Source organism: Copidosoma floridanum, unplaced genomic scaffold (genome assembly GCF_036245765.1).
Source record: "Copidosoma floridanum isolate Cflo_tuat_1 unplaced genomic scaffold, Cflo_Japanese_pri ptg000024l, whole genome shotgun sequence".
Classification (NCBI taxonomy): Eukaryota; Metazoa; Arthropoda; class Insecta; order Hymenoptera; family Encyrtidae; genus Copidosoma; species Copidosoma floridanum.
In genome coordinates, this window is record NW_028321901.1 from 11,861,596 (window position 1) to 11,882,386 (window position 20,791).

Below are 20,791 nucleotides of genomic sequence, written 5' to 3' on the forward strand. Positions count from 1 at the left end.
AGAGTTAATAAAGTCATTCTGAAAATTTTTTAGTACACGGAGAGAACTCTGACACTACGTTGGAATAGGACTCTGCGTACCGCGTTTGTATACAGCAGCGCATACTGTAGTAGGCTCATACTGTACTCATGTTGCATCTTGCCATGCTATGTTTGCTCGGGAGTCATACCAAATTGGTATGACTCCCAAGCAAACGCAGCACGGCAAGATGCTATAGTAGTACAGTACAAGTCTACTACAGTGCGCGCTGCTGCATACTCACGTAGTACACAGAGTTCTATACTATCGTAGTAGAGTTCTCTCCGTGTAAGAACGTTATTTAGATTTTTTTTTAAGGTTAGTACTTAACGATCTGAGATTCTCAATATTCTTCTCTATTCTTTATCGTCTCATCTCGGAGCTCGAAAAATAATTCTCCAATTATTCTTTTTCCTCCTCATAACGTCAGATTTCTGACACTACAAGCCTGTAATTTCCAATATTAAAGTTATATTAAAAGTACAAAAATTAAAATCTCATGATAGTAGTTACGATCATTCAAAGTAATAATGTAATGAAGTAAAAATTAAGTCATTTTTACGATTTTTTGGCTCAGAATATTTTTTTCTTATATTTTTATCAAATAAGAGGTTAGGGTTTAACAATATGATATTTTTTCATACTACTTCTCTATTCTCTATTACTTTATTTAAAAGCTCTAAATAGAATTTTCGAAGTATTCCTTATTCTTAACATAATATTAGGTTTCTGACACTGTTACCTGCAATCTCGAATTTTAAGGTTATGGTGGAAGTATAAAACTCAAACTCTAGTGATAAAAGTTAGAATTGTTTGAAGAATAAAAGTGACAGTGTTGTTATCAAGTAATTTGAGTGATTTTTCAGCTAAAAATACTGTTTTTTTGAGTTTTCTCATTAATTTTGAGGTTAGGTTTCAACGACGAGACAGTCTCTATAGTTTTCCTCTATTCTCTATTATCTCAGCTTGAAGCTCCAAAAAAAATTTTTGATTAATTTTTTTTCCTTCTAAAGTTATTAGGTTTTAAACAAAAAAAAAACCATATGACCCATAGTGCGACACCTCCAATAAACTTTATACGCGTATCTCGCTCTCCGAGACACCGCAGGGGCGAAATATCGCGACGACTTCAACACGACACAAAGAGGGATCGGGCACATACAGAAAGGAAGCACTCACGAGTAAATTTAAAATAAGGAATGTATTCAAGATAAATATAACGTTTATAAAATTAATCGTGGGTGTTTGGGTGTGTGTGTGTGTGTGTGTATGTGTGTACGCTCGTCGAGTGCGAATACTCAACGAGCACGCGGCGCAAACTCGCGAACCGGGCAGACAACGCGGGCTAATCTAGGGCCGCTGCCCTTTACAATAAACTGCCTGTTGGCAAGTACTTACGGCGATGCGGGGCCGCTCCCCGACGACGCCTCTCGCAGGCCAAGTCTACACGGGAGCAGTGGAGCGGCTACGCTGAGGTCAGTAGGCGTCCCTACTGGCAGCGTTCGAAGGCCGAGATCGACGGTATCGGCCTTGGTGACCCTGAGTCCGGCGTGGCCTGCTATCCTAGCAGGATCCGGACACTCAGCACCAAGCACTGTACCGGGGACAGCTAAAGCACAGCCGCCACGACAACAATCGCAGAAACGGAAACACCCCAGAGGACGCGTCTCACGTCCTCCAAAACAGAATTTGCTTCTCGCGGGGAAAATCGCCCTGAGGAAATTGCTTCTCGCAACCCCCAACAAAAACTCGCTTCACGCGCGTTCACTGGCCCAAGCTAATCTAAACCCTTTTCGGCTTTTTCTTCCTTTTCCCTCTTTTCCTAACTGTCTTCTCCGTTTTTCCCTTTTCCTTCTTTTCCTATCGGTCCTAACCTACCGATGATGGCTTGACGGTATCTCATTATCACAATATATATATATATATATATATATATATATATATATATACATTTGTACATAAAACAGTTTTAAATTTATTATTTGTTATAGCTGAACAATTTCATTCTCGAGCAACCCACTCAGTGTGAATACCAAGTATCGATGTATTTGCATCTTGAGCTTATTTCTCGAGTCTTCTATGACGTCTTGCATTAACATCTTCTTGGCTGTTACTGACTAAATCATCAATCACATAAAATATCATAATTTAAAGATGTTATTTGAAAATTTAAGCTTTCCGGACTGTCAGACTTTAGCAGTAATAGAACATTTATACATGGATGTGTTAGTTTATTTTTAAAGCTTATGTCTCATCGTAGTTTTTTAATAAAATAATATGTATATATGCATGTGTAAGTATAATATGTATATAAGTAGGTGTCGAGGTCCACAGAAGTTAGTAGGGTGTCAGTAAGATTCTACAAAAATGGTGTGGTAGGATGTGGGGTTGGGCGATGGGGGTTAGGAAAATTCGGTGTGGGGCGGTGGGGGGTACGTGGAGTAGAATAACAGAACAGGGATCCGAAGTAATCCAATAGCTCTGGAGAGGGAGGCAGTCTAATCCTCCAAACGTACCCCAAAATGACAAAAAAACTAAATTTTTCACAGACATCGTTATAATTTGTACAAAACACAAAAAATAAGCATGCTATGTACAATCAAAGTCACATTTCTCAATAAAAAGAACCATTCATAAAGATCCAAGATAGTGGTGGCAATGTGGCGGCCAAGATAAATAGAGTTATAAATAATTTTTATTGTTTTTGTTGGAATTTAATCTTATTCACATCAACTCATTCGTAATAATGACCAAACAAGCAGTCAACATGCATTTAATGTAATAAGGTGTAAGGTGCCATTTTTAATTTCAAATGGCGACTTACACAAAATGGTGAATCATCAGTTTTACTACAACTCCTGTAATATGGATATTAAATAAAAATGTTCGATAAGTAGAATACTTTTAAATGTATTGCATCAACTTACATTTAAAATTTTGATTTCTACAATTTAATACAAAATAAAAAAAGTGTGGTACGTACAATGGAGTGAAATGTATTAGACCATTTTACATTAAAAATAGCGGCTAAAGAAAAATTGTAGATCGTCTATTGTACTCTAAAACTCATAACATTAATAATAAAATTATAGCAATTACTACAGTACAGACCTAAGAAAATAGTTGAAAATCCGTTTGCTCGCAACTTCTTGAATATGAATATAATGTAAGAGCACAATTAGTAGAATACAAAAAGTTGCACACTGTTAATTCTAGTTCAGTGTAGTCGTGGCCAGAAAATTAATACTCCATAAAAAAAATCTTTCAAAAAAATTGCACTAATCCCTTGTCGGCTCAAATTCAAGGGCCATACGTAAATGTAAGAGCTAAATATATCTTCTTATTTATCCAAATTAAATAATTATACGACCATACAGGTAAACAGTGTTCAATGGCACATACATTAATTAATAAATTGTGAGATAATTGTATTGTGGTGAACGATGAAGGTATGTAGGTAATAAAAAAATTAAATCTTGACAATAGCACTTGAACACATCTTAACAATGATAATTTACTTTAAGTGATTGAGTTGTTATTATCAATCTGCTTAAAAAACTGTCATTTTTTTTATATTATAGAACTTTACGTTCAGCTCCTATAAAGGGCTCTACTCTGGGTAGTTAGCACTTGCGAGAAAGAAGGGAAAGAGGGACGGGAGGCCTCCCACTACTGGGAGGGGAGTAGGAGGAAATTAGGCCATTTTGCTGCGAAGAGGTCACCTATCCTTCCTCGAGGAGCACTGCATGGTGAAGAAGCACATGAGAAATTCACAGAGGCACTTGCCCAAAAAAGTCGCACTAGCTGGGAATCAAACCACGGTCTCCCACAAGCCATCCCACGACCTAGCCAATGGAGCCACCATGCGCTCCCCAAAAAAAAAAATTTCATTTATTTATCATGACATTTTAATACAAAAAACTATTTTTTTATTTCAACGTTTTTTTTTAAATATCTTTATCAATATACAAAACGAAAGAAGGGTTATTTATGCAAATTGAACGTGAAAATAATTCAAAAGTAGAAAACTTTTGTTTTGAAAAAAAATTTATAATCGATAGTAGATATATGTCCTTAAGAGAAAAAAAGTAAATAATCGAAAGAGACTATGTTAACTATTGCAGAATTATTGAATATTAGCACATCACATATGTTAATATTCTATTATGTTAGAATTTTGTTGAAAATTTTGTTGTTTTTTAATGATCCTGAAATTATTTAATAGTAGTCAAGTAAAAAGCAGAAAATTCTCACCAAGATCACACAGCGAAACCTTTTCCAAAAACGGATCCACGACAGGAAGCTGAAATCAATATGATCCTTATTGTATTTGACAAAAAAAATATGTAACTGTTGGATTGAATTTTTAGAAAAGCATGTACATTGTTACAAAATGTCAAATAACTTGTGAACTTATTAAAGTCTTTTTTTTCTTTAATTATAACTTGGTTCATTACCTTCCACACAAATTGTAACAAATTTTGGGTTCAACATAAAATAATGCTTAATATCAGATTTGAAAATTCGAATACTCCATAAGAACTAATTTTATCTCTATTTTTATATAAAAAAGTATTTGAATATTTTCTAAAATAATAGTGAACAATTTAATTGCTGCACTCTTATAAATACGGAAATAGACTATGGAAACATACTATGGTTCAAAATAAATGTAACTGAACAAAATTTGCTTTCATCTTAACTAAGAAATTTTTATTTACAATATTTATAGTAAGAAACAGAGTATTTTATGCTTCTGAAAATGCTACATTTTTCGTTTATAATAAAGAAATTTGCACTAAACTCGTGCTAACAAGTCAAACTTAAAAATTACTAAGCCACAATTTTTTGTTCCCAAAATACTTAGCTGTTTTAAAAAAAGTATCCTAGTAATTTTCAGTACTGTGATATTTTTCTTCCAATTCTTGACTTCAGAGCTATTAACTAGCATAATGTAAAAAAAATCATTTAATACTCAGTCTATACATCCAAAAGGAAAATATGGTTCACCAATGTAATTTACAATACTTAACTACTTATGCGATCCCACACTTCTCAACCTTATCTTATAAAATCACTTTACAAAATCCAACTTTTTCATACCAACATAAATTATATGCTGGACGTTGTGACTAAAAATATTTACTCCCACTACCAAATTAATACCAGTACTGTCAATTTTTAACAATCGTTATCATACTTTTTAAACAGTATCATTACTTTAATTATTTTTAACTCACTAGTTTAAAATATTGACAATAGTTAGTTTTATTCGTTTTCAGTTTTCATACAACTTTCACATTTTTTGCACCAATTTATAACATGTTGTAATGTTCTTAATGATTTTTTTTTATAACACGCAATGCGTATTTTCCACATTAAGCCAATATATATATCACACGCTTCAAATTTACCATATCTTATTTTTGCAATAGTACTAATATTACTATCTTTACTAAATATATATACTTAGTGAGGCACTTCGATTATTTTTTGGTCATGGTGCTTCCGTACTGAGCCGTATATTCGGAGTCCTTAATTTTACTGTCCATAGTCTGACTTTCTATGTACTTTATTTTTTAAATAATTTCTAGAATAATACTACTTTGAATCTAAATAACCATTTTATAACTACTTGACTAATACAAAACTCTTTTTTTTTCTAAGGTCTTTTAGGTTATCCTTAATACTAATATTCCTGTTAGTAAGAAAGAAATGTTTAAAAGATTTGACTTATTGATCTCCCTTTTTTTATACAGCCATTATTTATTTCCACAGTCTCCACTTTTATTAAACATTTTTTTTGTTTTGAATACTTTAGGGCTTAACCTTCTAACCTTAAGAAATCTTATTCATACTCCAAATACATTTCCAAACAACATTCAACATAACTACCCTATCTACAATTCATCATTTTATTCTAAGTCTGCTAAATAAATACAAAACAGAATCAGACTTAAAACATACCCTTACCTCACACCCTTCAATCTTTTTAGATTTCCTGAGCACTTTTTTTTCTTCTGTAATGATCTTTTTTAATAAAACTTCTTCAATTTTCGAAGTTATACGTTTACTTCTATAGGCGTGTACGCACGGGAGTAAATCAACGATTTCAGAATTTTCTATTTTTAAAAATATCTTACGAAAGTAAATTTTGACTCTCACGTCCAGTCCCGGGACTAAGAGATAAGTGACATAAGTAGATTTTTAATTTTCATCCATTAATTTTATAAGGTAAAGGTACCTATTATGAGCCACCGGCCATATTATGGGCCACCTATACGTTAATTGTTAAAAATAAAGGATTTAAGTCACTTTTGTTGACTTGAAAATCAGTGGACCTTAAAATTCAAGTCTCACTGTGTAAAATTACTTATTTACTTATATATTTTTGAAAAGTATTTTATTATAAAAAAAAGATAAAGCTAGTGACTATAAATTTGGGGCATCTGACAGGCGTTGCAAGACAGTAAGTGCATCATAGGCTCTCAACCACGTTTATTTTACTGCAATTTATTAAATAACAAGAAATTTGAAGGTAATGTTATGGTAACGTCGCAAGTAGCTTCACTTGATAATCTTAGTTTTTACTACAATCTTACGGTACTAGCAAGGTGGCCCACACATTTTCACAGTCCATCAGAGCATGTCTATATTATAGGCTATGGATAATATGCAACTTTATCATTGTTTTAAGCAATTCACTGATATAATTTTTATTTTTTACTCTTTTGTACACATTTATGAAGCTGAAGAAGACATTTATATACCTCAGAACACGAGTAACTTGTTAAAATCAAGAGTTGAAATAAGTTAACCTAAAACGACGATAAAACTGAATCTTTCTTTACTTTCAGTATACTTATATACCAATGCTGATGGGCCAATGTGGTGGTCCATAATAAGGACTCATGTAAAATCATACAAAGTACATATTATGGGATACAAGAATACATAAAAACTTTAAGCCAAGTAAAGTAATTCCGTTGTTCAAAATGAATTGAAATACATCTTACTTAAAAGCATTTATTCATTTAAACATCACAAGAAATAAAAAATAAGTGTGATTTATTTGTGTCTAATAACTTTTAAAGGTAGCCCATAATGTGGACAAAGATTATGGGCCAGAGTGACATAAATAAATTAGAGGCCCTTAATACATACAAAAAAGGATGTATACATTTCCTGAATTTTAATCTTTTGAACACTCTTTTTCACAGCTATTACTATTGGTACACATTTAATAAGTCTAGCGCTTCAAGAAGGTATCGAAAGTATTTAAAGAAAACGTATTATTGTTTTACAATGACCATGATTCCAAAAAGGTAGTGAGTAAGTGGCTCATAATAGGTACTTTTACTTTATTTAAAAAATAAAAAATAAATAAAACAATGTCCACCGGGCTCATGGCCATACATATATATATGAGTTCATACTCACAACCTCTCGTATACCAGCTGAGCATGATATCAACTCAAGCATAAGCTATTCCTGAAAGGAAGGTACCTTTTACTTCTTTTATAGTGTGCTGATGTTTAGTGCACTTGATAGTGGACTTCCATGTCTCCAACTGATTAGCCTAACCATAATTCCTCAAGACTGCTCGAGTGGCAGTGCTTGAGATTGTTGACGCAATAGTATCTGATGGCTTTCACTTATCGGCTGATGTTGGCCGCCAGCGAGATTCGAGATATCACGCAGCTGATTATTGGTGAATGACTAGTGACCACTTTGCCACCTGAAGTTATAGCACTTTCTTGGAGCACATTCTTCGACAGCATCGTCAACGCTATCAGTCAGCTTTTTCTAGCCAATACAGTGATCAGTATGCGTCTAAGAGAGCCGAGTCAGACCCACAAAATTCCACTTTTTGGACCCTCTTTTGTGGCCTGCCGTACAAGTTGATTGATTGTGATACATTTTAGTGATACATTATCTCGTAAGCACTTTATGAGATTCAGTGCTCGTCTGCGTAGCTTTAGAATTCGGAAAATTTTTGGTGTCAGTGGAACACAAGGTCTTTCTTTTTGTCCACTCTACAGTCTATAATTTGTCGTATAGACTTGTAGAGCACTTATGTCCACTGGTCTACCTAGCCCTATGACACAAAATGGTCTTGCAGATACAAGACTATCACGTGGGGCGTGACTTCAAATGATCTACACTAGGGATAGTATAAATCGATGCATAAGCGCGGAAGTGGAAGTAGATAAAGTACCTTACAATTGTAAGGCCATAACGGACACATTTTTAAAAGACTGCACCTTCGATAATATGTTATCATTCCCTGGATTCTCTCTTTAAAAAACGGCAGGTAGAGGAAAAATGACGGTAGAGTGGTCATTTATATATTCGTTTAGCATCAAATTTGGATCACTGCCAGATTTCATAAATGAGTCCAAATATTATGCTGTCAAGATCAGCCTGCTGATACATTAGCTCTTGCTAGTGTGACATCCCATATGATATACTTAATATATATTTCTCCAGAACACCCAGCTATAACAAGGCAAATTCAGTCCAGTCGACGCTTAGAGTGCTAAATACTGGGTTGTCCGGAATGCTTCACACTAAAGAAATTTTCACGTAAACACTGCTCGACGTTTGCCCTGCATTCTTTGCTGCCTGGCTTCTGAAACTCAATATAAGAAAGAATTTTGTCACAGGTTGCTGTCAGAAGGCAAGTGACTACTGGTGGAAACGGCCGAACGCTAATAATACCTCTCTAACCAGAAAAAGAAAACAACAAACAAACAACTGAAAACTTTAACTAAGTAACCCTGTGATTGTAAGTACCTCATTCTTACTGCCCCGAAAGCCTAAGTTTAATTTGTTGATAAATTTACTGTTTATTCATAAAAAATAAATAAGGTGTTTTATAAGAATGCCAGGAATTCCTATGATGTTCCTGTAGTTTTTGATAAGACATTTGGAAGCATCATAAGAGTTCTCAATTAAATCGTCATTGCTGAAGGTTTCTTAGGCAGTTTATTTCCACGACAAGGCTTTCTGTATATCGTATCTACAAACAAATACGTTTACACTGGGTGAATATACATGTACAGCACATGACTTAGCTCTCTGGTGTCTCCTATCACCCTTCACCCTACTTTCTTACTACTATCTGTACAGTTGTAAAACCGAGTGCCACGTATAAGTATATTGCTAAGCACTGCCAGGGATCCGTAAGAAAGCTTAAATCTGTCTGGGTCGTACCTGAAAACATAGAGACAAAATAGAGACAGTATGAGAAATCGTTTATCGGTGTGCTAAAATGGCAGTGTGCTAGCAGACCCACCGACGCGAATCCCTGAGCCAAATCTCGATTACCATAATCGTTCACTGACAGTACGTCATAACCTTAAGGCACATACTACTGGAGGAAGATAGTAATGCTTTACAGCGTGACGAAGCAAATGAAATTTTAGTAGTAGCTATTTCTTTTTAGCTGGAACGCAGTTGGTCGAGACATTTTATTTCATCAGCACCCATCAATCGATTTTCTACTAGAAAGAGAAGCCTCATCACGTTATGAAACATTGCTATGCTTCCTTCAGTAGTATAAACTCCAAGGTTATATAGAGCTGTGGGTCGTCCGATATCTTATTTTTCACTTTTTGCCTTGAATTCTCAATCAATTTTGCCAAGTGTAAGCTTGATTTATTCTTTGAAGTGTCAAAAGTGTGCTTCTTTTATTCTTTTTTTCAACAAAATAGCTACCTGTTAAATAAGTAATGTTATAAAGCTATACAATTAAAGTTACCATATCGATAAGGTAGGAAAATTTTTTTGTCTCTGGACTGCCCTGAACTAACACTGTCAATTCAATTTTATAGCTACATAACATTGTTAAGAGAACAATTAGCTATTTTATCGAAAAATGAAGAGTTGACAACAACTTTTTCATATTTTAAGAAACTAAAAAGCCCATAACTAAGTTCTTAATCAATCGACTCAAATTTTAGCTTGATGTTTACCTCGAATTACAGAAAGTCATCGGAAACTATTACTTATGTGTGTAAATAGCCATGTATACAATAATTAACGTTACAAATAAAGTATATATAAAATACATTCTTTTGTGAAATCAGCTGTTGACAAAAATTGTTTTGCATTGTAAAAGATAAGTCAAGCCCAAGTTTGAGTTGATCGACTGAAAACTTGCAGTGAAAAATAGAAAACACAATTATTTATCACTCATCTAAAACCATATATTTCATTTTTCTCTACAAGTATTAGTTTAATCAACTCGAATTAGATTTAATTTATTTTATATGATATAAAGAATCGTAATCAACTCCTCACTTTTTGATAAAATTCATTTTATAAACATTGTTACATAGCTGTAAATTTAAATCAACTGCGTCAATGAGGCAGAAAAGTTTAATTTTCTCTGGACTGCTTTAAAGTCATTCGATTCAAAATTGCTACATCTCCTAGAGATATTATGACTAGTTAGAAACTTACAAAACATGAGATGTAATATTTTAAATTGACTCAAATTAATTTCGTTAATTTTTTTTATTTTTAAGTGTAAAAGATAATATTTTATCTTTAAAAAAAAAAAAAATTACGTTTTGTCTTCATAAAGTATGAATTCTGAGATTAAGTTTTTAACAATGTATATCAAAGATATTCAATCATATCTTATAAACCTTAACTGGTATATAATCAGAGTTTCTTGAATATACAGTGAAAGTCTTTGCAGTGGACGATTCACACAGCTGAATTGCGCTAGAAACTCCTGCTTAATAAATATGCAAAAATATTTACACGAGAATATCGGTGTAATTATACATGAATTACCTTTGAAGCTTTTGGAGAGTTTATTTTTAAGACCTACAATACATAAAACATGTTTTCTATGTGCAAGGCCCATTTCTAATTAATGATATCAAATCATTGCTCGTTAGACGATTCTTAAGTGAAAATATATTCTCGCAATTTATGTGGTTATCAAACTTACAAAAAAAATTGAATTCTTTTTCGGAACAACGTAATACAGTAGATATAAGCGAAAAATAAGCTTCAAACTTAGTAGATTCTGTGTCCTTTGATTTGGCTAAAATTATAATTTAATCTTTAAAACTAAATACAGTTAATAGATAATTCCAAAAAATCGCACAGCAAAATCTTTGTTCTTGTAGGTTTGATTAGTGCTTGGATTTAACTTTGGGAAATATTATTCCAACTTTCTGTACTAAAATCATACATGGTAGTAACCTACTTATTTTTGATACTTGAATTTTCCATAGTAAGTTGCTGATTTATTCTCAGCTAGTGTATTACAAACAATTCAAATTTTTGATCTAAATGTAAAAACACGCCTCCAGTTGGAGAAAGATATTTTAAATCAAAATCATATATCCAAACTTAAAAAAAAGATAGAGTAAACTTATGGAAGCTTGCAGGTAAGTTAATATATAATGTAAAAAAACTAAGACAACTTAATCACATTATTTTCTAACCTTTAAAAAAAAACATTATTGATTTTTTCCCCCTACAGTTTAATATTTCTTGAAGTAGCTGTTTTGATTTGACTAACTGAACAAAGTCCCAAGTTTAGACTTTATCTAGTATTTTTTACTTTTTGAACACTTGTATTTCAGAAATCCGACCTAAAAGCTTGGAAATCGTGTTAACCACCAAAACTTACACTTTATTATGTTGAAAATAGTCAACTGCGATACCGAAATGAGATCGATGGATACATTTTTTGAGAACTTGTACATAATGTTATAAGGGATTAAAGATAATTATAGAAAACTCTATTTAATAACTCCCTAACCTTTAATGAAGAATAAAGCTATACTTATTTTATCTGTTACTTCTTACAATTGGTTCTTAGCAGACAAAATTAACTTTCATAGAAACTTGTGATGTACTTTTTTAAAACACTTGCCTTTTGAAAAAATAACCTTAAAATTTGAAAAATCGTGTTTAACCAAGAATACTGAGGTTACTGATTAGTATTGGTATGTTGTTTAATTAATAAAGATTAGCCTAATAAGGCTGGTAATGATGGCCAACGAAACGTCAATATTTAAATAAATTCTTATCTAGATATTTAGTTAGTCCTTAATTGATCGTTTATCAATCCTTACATATAACCAAGAATACTAAGAGTTGTACGCACTAGAAATCCTAAATGCCATGATCAATAAGATAAAGCAATACAACTTTCAGAAGATCGTAAGTAATTCAATGAAAGATGCAAATAACAACAAAGGAGTTGTAAGAAAAACATAGATTTTCGAAAAAGAACTGTAATGGTACCCTTTTCAAGAACAAAGCAGTAATCTTAAATAATCTTCCTAAGTTTAAATACATCTTTTTCTAGTTCACCTCCTTTCTTTATTGGATAATCTTACCTTAAATAAAAAATTTTTCCTGAAGATTTATACTTTTCTGAAAATAGTTTTCTCCAACTAAGAAGTCAGTTTCAGTTGTTGTAAAGCAAGTTGTAAAAATTGATTAATTTTTTTTACACCTCTTGCTTGTATCAATTTCTTTATTAGTATGATTTAAAAAAGGTATGGATGCAAAATTAATTAAAATAGAATTCTTCTTCATTTAGGCCTATCCAATAATAAAAAATTTTTGTTAAGCGGTGTTATGTTTAAAAAAACGCAAAATTGAAAGAACTATAATTATTTATTTAATAGCAACAGTCACCTACTGTTGAAAAAACTGAAGGAAGAGTTACAAAGAAAAGTTTTTTTTCACAACATTAAAGTTCTACGTACTCTTGACGAAATGCCAATGGAATTCCAGGTATAACTTTATTTTTACGCTTTGTACAGGCAAATGATTTTTAATTGAGAAATTTAACTGTGACGTCATTTTTTACAATAAACAAAAAGCTTCAGTATGTTTGAACTTACTTATTATAGGTACTTAATTTTTAATTTTTAATCAGTTAAAAAAAAAAAAAAAACAAAGGTTACGCCTTGGTTAGGCGAAACTATTTTTTTCAATAATTAGACTACATCCCTTAGAAAAATTCCCTTACTATATGCTTTAACTGGCGAGTATACATTGTATACACTTTAGTAAAACAGTGCTAATCATTATTTAAAGTTTGTATGTAATCCGAACTTTTAGTCTTATCCGCTCAGTAAGTGAGGAAAAGCTAACACACGCAAATGGCAAGTACCACCAGCACTAGCCCTTCCATTCACACAAACAAAAATCTATGTACATAACAATAAATATGTTATGTTACGCTATCCACCACCGAACAACACATTCACTTGAATATGCTTGATTTACTTCATTAGATGTCTTTTTTTAACAATTTTTCTACATCCTTAACTGAATGACCTATGACCCCCTAAGGCATGTGCTTATGAAACTTATTTCTATTTTGCAATTATAGTCTGAAACATGTTAAAGTTTAAGTTTTACAGGTTAAGCTCCATTAAAAAAATTTAGAGGTTATTTTATCAAAAGACTAGTATTTAACTGAGTAAGAGTTACCAGAAGTAGTGTAATACTTTAATTTGGACAAGTGATCTACAAAATATTAAAAGTTATACAGGTCTATCGTATTTAATATCGAGATTTACAATTTTTATGGAAAGAAGCCATTTTTCCCCACTCTACAACGAACATTTCCAAGACGATCTGAAACGGTCATCTGTTAAAGCTGTCATTGCGAGACTAGTTTAACCCTGTCAACGATCATCAGGTGAGATCCAATTGATAAAGATTTTGTTAATTTATATTTATTTTACTTTTCTTTTCTTCTCATTTAGCAAAAAATTTGGTTGAATTTGTGATTTTCTGTTAGATTTTAACCCAAAAATTTAGCTGACAATACCAGTTTAGTTATTTATTCGTTATAAATCAACACTATAAAAATTTTTTTTATAGTTTTAAGACGGTGAAAGAAACTTCTGTCCTGAAAAAGCTTGTTGTTTTATTTGTATTAAGTTAATATCAAATTACAATGTGTGTGTATATATATATATATATATATATATATATATATATATATATATATATAGATGCAAATACTTACACTAGATTCACATTAAAATACATATTAAATTAATATAAAGAAGTAAGTACTCGTCAAAACAACACTCTACTAAAGTATTAGCCCTTATCAATCACAGAAACGACTGTAACAAGTTATTAACGTAATGTGAAAAAAACATTGTTTTTTCAACTTGCGAGAAAATGGATGGACTGATTCGGGTCAACCACAACTTATTAATTTCTTACAATTTCACAGCTCTTATACACCTGATTTGAAAAGTAAAAACTTCTACAGGTGTGATGGGAAATTTGAGATAAGGTTAAACGATAGAGTTTTGTCACGTCAAGCTGTAAATTTAAATGTACAATAATGCCTAACTGTCTTCCTTTTTTTTGTACGGATCTTAATTATGGGGCCTTAACTAGACCCCTCTTACAGCTGAAGTACGCTTTTTAAGGGGTGTTTACTGTCTCGTTCACTTTCTCTCTCTCTCTCTCTCTCTCTCTATTGGTTAATGGTATTTATATGGCGGCATTGGCATTAAGATCCAATGTCAGGGTATCTCTTCTTACAAGTTATTAAGGTCTATACTTTTTTTGACTGAAAAGAACGCATATGAAAAAAAAAATGTTATTTCAATAAACGTACGTATTGCAATCAAAGAATAACTCGGAGTTAATATATAGTCATATCTACGAATCCAAAACGCATTAAGTTCAAACATTGGCCACAAGCCCTATGAAAAGGTCACAAGAAATCGTTGGATTTTGATTGTATCTTGTTATAAGCATATCCTTATAAAAGTGGTGTGAAAAATTTCAACAATATTGCACGTTTAAAACATTACTATAAACGTGCATGAAGTATTAAAAAGCTATATGATGAATTCAACTTTGGAATCCAGACATACCGCTTTATCACAAAAGTAAAGCAAAACAGACAAAAATAAACAATTTTACAGGTTTCGTCAAGGAGAATAGAAAAATCAAGGTACAAAATGGAAAATTGATCCTTATAGAAATAAGATATTCAAATTTTTTTTTCATCTAGGCTGCATTTTTCCAAAAGAGAGAGATAAAAATTAAAGAAAAAATTATAGCACGCTGGTGATAGTAATGCAATGGGGCAGGTTCATTTGAAAAAATGATATGGTAACATGAACTGAAAAAACATGAAATAAAAAGTTTATACATCAAAGGAAAACCAATATAAGTCGAAACAACAACTTTTGCAGGACTTATTAGGAAACATGATACCTCTGAGATTCAGGAACAAGTGGGGGATTGTAAGGAGTTTAAAAACGTGATCTTAATTTATTCTACTTTGACATATTTCGTATAAAATCGAGATCCAAAAATCTTTTTTAAATTATAGCGGGCTTAGAAAATGAGTAAACGTTTGAAAATTATTTGATGTTGATGACATGTTTGAGTAATTAGGTTTCTGGAATGAAACATGTACGAAACATTTTGGAAAACTTATGGTTCGAAAATTGTGATAAGTCAGTTATTTTTTTTTAATACAGAATGTTTGAGTATTTAATGAAAAAATCTTGCTACTTGCAATTTTTTTTTAATTATTGTTTTACTTAGATAAATCACTGTCAGTTATTTTTGAGATTTTTTCAGGACTCCAACTGGTACTTTTAGCCGTTTCAAATAACTACGATTAATTAACAATGATAAGAAAATGATTATTTAGAAACTTTTATGCTCATAGAATTTAAACATGTCGCTTAATATATTCACAAAAACAAGCAACACGCATAGCACAATAATGTGTTTCAACCACAGACATTAACTGCAACATAGATTAGACGAGGTTAGTTCGGCAACCAACAACAGCAAAACTCTCACAAATACAACAGAGGCCATGACAGAGCACAGCGTGGTAGTGGTGGATATCAATAGTGACAGAATCAACATTGGCAACAACAAAATTATCAAGATAACAGTGCCAATTATGGTAGAAGCGATAGTGAAAATCAAAGTAGTAACAAAGACTTATTTTGTACAATTTTAGATAACAATATAAGTATTAATAAGACCCAAAATCTTTCCAAGTGCGAAGTGAATAATTGTAGTAATGAAATTAAATGGATTTTGGATAGGGACTGATGATATCATTAATAACTTGAATTATTTTTCCAAATATATAAATTTACAAAATCCAATCAATGTTAAAAAAGGCGATGGAAAAACTTTGACTGTTACTCAGATAGGAAATATAAATCTATTATTTAAACTAAATGATAAGATTAAAGAAGTCTAAATGAAAAACGTTAACTATGTTAAAAAATGGATAAAAATCTAATGAGTGTTGGTATAATAACAAATGATAAAAAAATTACCATGGAAAATAATACTGCAAAAATATTTAATAAATAGAATAAATTGCTTACAACAGCATATAAAACGAATGATGTATACAAGATTTTCAGCATAGTAGATAAAAAATTGGTATACAATGTAACACGTAATTTTGATCATTTAAATATTTTCTGTAAAGAAAAAGTAGTTGAAGGGCTACCTAATAATTTAGAGAATGATTGTTTGAAATGTCGCGCTTGTATTCAAAATAAAATGTATAATATTAAATTTTATAACGATAGACGTAAAGAAAATTATATCTTAGAAATCTTATATATGGATTTGAATCAGCCTCATAGAGATAGTTACAATGGAGATAAATATTTTTTAATTATTGTTGATGATTACAGTAAAATTGCTAAAGTATACATAATTAAGTTTAAGAATGAAACTTGTAATTGTTTAGTAGATTATGTAAATAAATTAGAAAACTTGACAGGGAAAAGAGTAAAAAAGTTGAGATGTGATAATGGGAAAGAATTCCTAAACAAAAGTATTTATAAATTTACAAAACAGATAGGTATTATAATAGATCCATGCCCTCCATATGTGCATGAGTTAAATGGAACTGCAGAAAGATACAATCGATCAGTAATAGATATAGCAAGATGACTATTATCTGACGCAAAATTAGATGTAAAATTTTGGCCAGAAGTAGTAAAAACGGCAGTTTGCTTAAAAAACAGAACCTAAACAAATACTTTTGAAAGGAAAACTCCACATGAAATTATGATAGGAGTTAAGCCAAACTTGGATAATATTAAATTGTATGACAGTAAAATATTTGTAAGAGTGCCAGAGGTTAAACGAAATAATAAATGGGATAAAAAGGCAGAAGTAGGAATGTAAATAGGATACGAAAGTGTTGGTTATAGAGTACTCATTAATATTAAAATTATAATTGCTAGTTATGTTGTCATTGTAGAGGAGCATGTTCAATTAGTAGGTTTTAATGGTGAAAAAATGAAAATTTTGACAGTAAAGAAAATGATAGTAATGAGAGTAGCAATAATGATTCGGTTTTTGATAAATATATCAAAACTGTAAAGAGTAATGGAACTACAAATAAAAATAATAGTCCAATAAGAAGGTCTTGTAGAATAGATAAAGAATCAGAAAGGTATAAACCAGAAAATAATGCGTTACGTTATAAAACTGTTTAATAATGTAATTTATTGGAAACAAGAAAGTGTAACAAAATCTTTGACAGTAGCTGAGTATGTGGCGTTGTCTGAAAGCGTAAGCGAAATCTTATGGATAAGAAAAATATTGAAAGATTTTCTAATCACTTTGAATACACTATTAAATATTTTTTAAGATAACTCTGGTGCTATTAGTATTGCTAAATTTAGTAACTATATGAAAAACTTGAAATACATCGAAATACATTTTCACTTTGTAAACGAGAATTGCTCAAACGGTATAATTAATATAGTTTAAGTAAATTTAGAAGGTACTGAAGCAGACAATTTTACTAAAGCATTAGAAATAATTTAATTTCTTAGGTTTAGAAAGTATTTAAGATTAATTGAAAATGGAAACATGATTAATTAAAATTTGTTACATGATAAAATTTTTAAATTTAAAGGGGCATGTTAGATTATAAGTAAATTTGAAATTAGACGCGCAATACTGGGATGCGGGGCATTGAGCATGCGTACGAGCTCTTGATTCACGTTATTGATAAATGTTTGATGACGATACGTATATTCAGTGAATAGATAACTGTTGCTGAGGCAAGATGCCTTATGTTGGATATGAAATGTTAATTACAATAAATTCAAGTATTTTATAGAAGATATGTTTGAAGTATCTATTTTTTCAGGCTCATGTATTTTTAACAGTACTTTTTCTAGACATAATATCTGATGATCTATTCGCAAGAAACACTTATTTTTTGATGTAGTAGTTGATTTACATGCATTTTTATTTAGACTTTACACTAAAAAGTAAGAGTTTTCAAAAAAAAATTTTAATTAGAACAATCAGTATTACTCTGTCAAAATGTTACAGATTTTGGCACCAATAAGAACTAACGTCTACAAATTTGAAACTAAAGTTTTATCACTAAATAATAAAAACTGAAAATTTTATGACCACAATAACGTTACAAAAGTCATTACTTCTTCTGTACACTTTGACGGCTCCGTAAAAGACAAAGTCAACTCAAAAATGAGTGAAAAACAAGTCAGCTCAAATTTTGGTTGAAAAAACAATCAACTCAAATTCGGGTTGAAGAAGCAGCCAACTCAGGCGTAATTTTTCTTCATTAAGTTTTGTCTTGACAGCACTGACAATAACCATGTAGGTATACCTATCTCAACAGAGAATTTGTAATCATCCAATATTTTAGAAAAGTAACGCATTTTGTTGAATACAGAGCAAATTATTCTTATTTAATTTATCCTCTTCAACAAAGCCATTGACTCATTATATGATTGAAATAAATAAAAAATCACTTTTTTGTATGATTCTTTCACATGAATTTGGCGCATGATATTAAACATGTGTTTGAAAAATTAAGTTCTTATTCCTAATCAACGAAAATTTATACTTATTTCTTCTTTGGAAAGCTAAAGAACTTATCATGTGTAAATTTACCACAAATATGCTCAAAATACACTTGTCAATTGAAAGTCAGCCATTCTCGTACTATTTCATGAAACACAAAAACTGTAAACATAGTCTAGCAAAACTTAGTACTACGATTAGTACTTAAAAAAAACCATATTATAATATTTATTTTCTGATGTAAAAGCATTTACAGCCAGACAAAACAGTTAACAATTCAGAAAAAATTTTTTATTGAAGTAAACTTTTTATCAAACATATAAAAAAAAACTATTTAATTAACTATTTATATCATTCATGCTAAAATAACAAAATGTTTACCCCTCTTGCATCTCGAAAAAGTATTGCTGCATGTACTGGATCCAAACAAGCATCAGAAGCTCTATGTGGTGTTATTGTCGTTCCCAAGGATAATCGCCTAGTTAATGGGTCTAAAGAACCTCGTCGTAAAGTACCTAAAACATAAATTTTGTTTAAAAACAATTTCTGTATAGTTTGTAACACATACAAAGGCATTCACACCTATACAAACATTCTAAAAATGTAGTCTATAGTTCGGTAACTACTATTTGGTTTTTAACATTATTTAAGTGTAAAAATTTTTTTTAAACTTAGGCACTAACAAGTATATGCTTAATTATTTGAGAACACATGTATGTTAAATCATGGCCGAAGTTAACTTTTGTCAGTTTTTTTAACACAGCAAATACATTATGCGCAAAACGATGAAAAATAAGAATTTCAGACTTATACTTTAGAGAATCACAAATAAGTAAGTTACTATGGTATATTTAATTGTAATTCAAGTTCATAAGACGATCAACGTCATTATTATTTTCACTATGACGGTAATTACTTCCGTATTAACTTGAACTTCCTTTTTAATTATCATTTTAAAAAAGTAATCAGATAAATGAAGAAACACAGAACTAACCTAATAATATCATTTAACACATTTAATTCAGTGACTTAGGATATACACTCACTTATAACACTAATCCGTTTAGTCCAGTACCCAAGGATGGAATAATTTTTTTCTGAACTCTAGTAGAAAAATCTAAAAAAATTTAATCTTGCTTATAGTTTACTCGAAATATTGAGAAAAATAGTTTTTAACTGCATGTACATCAGCTTAATTTATTTCTTTGACAATTAACGAAAAAAAGCCATTTTCTCTTTAGTTTTTTGCGTTTAGCACTGTTCCTAGAAGCCTCAAAAAAATGATAATGCTTACTATGACACTAACTACACGATACGATATTTTTTATACACCACATTAATTGTTTATAACAATAAAATTACAAAAATGAGAAAAAAAAAATTTTTGCTATTTAAAAATTTCAACATCTGTAAAAACAAAAGATATAAATTTTGCCGTAGAAATGTTAAACAATATTCGTAAAGTTGATAATAAAACTACTGTCTTCTTGCTCCTTTGCCATAATTAAGGAAATTTAAATGAAAAAACGTTTTTTCATTTAAATTTCCTTAATATTCGTGAAGGCTTGCCACCTCATAAACTTAAATTAAAAATAGGTACAATGGTAATGGTAATTCGAAATATGAGTATATCAGTCGGATTATGTAACGGTACACGATTGCGAATTACTAAATTGTTAAAGTATGACATAGAAGGCTAAATAGTTACGGGAGAAATAATTGGTAATAAAGTTTTTATTCCTAAAATTACATTATATACTGGAAATACTTCATCATTACCCTTTATTTTATAAAGAAAACAATTCCCATCAGTTGTAGCATTTGCTATGACTATAAACAAGTCTCAAGGTCAAAGTTTTGATAAAGTAGGATTATACTTGAAAAAACCTGTATTTTCTCATGGTCAATT

General features: G+C 30.9%; 1 protein-coding gene across 3 annotated transcripts in view; it reads right to left on the reverse strand.

Moving 5' to 3' along the window:
• The window catches only part of SNF4Agamma (SNF4/AMP-activated protein kinase gamma subunit), a 763,121-nt gene that overhangs the window by 307,620 nt on the left and 434,710 nt on the right, over positions 1-20,791 (reverse strand). For all 3 annotated transcript variants that reach the window (XM_089595039.1, XM_089595041.1, XM_089595038.1), the window contains 2 exons: positions 19,264-19,397; positions 4,273-4,321 (listed from right to left, as the gene is read on the reverse strand). In XM_089595039.1, coding sequence (XP_089451165.1) covers positions 4,273-4,321; positions 19,264-19,397 — 183 coding nt within the window. The remainder of the gene's footprint in view (positions 1-4,272; positions 4,322-19,263; positions 19,398-20,791) is intronic.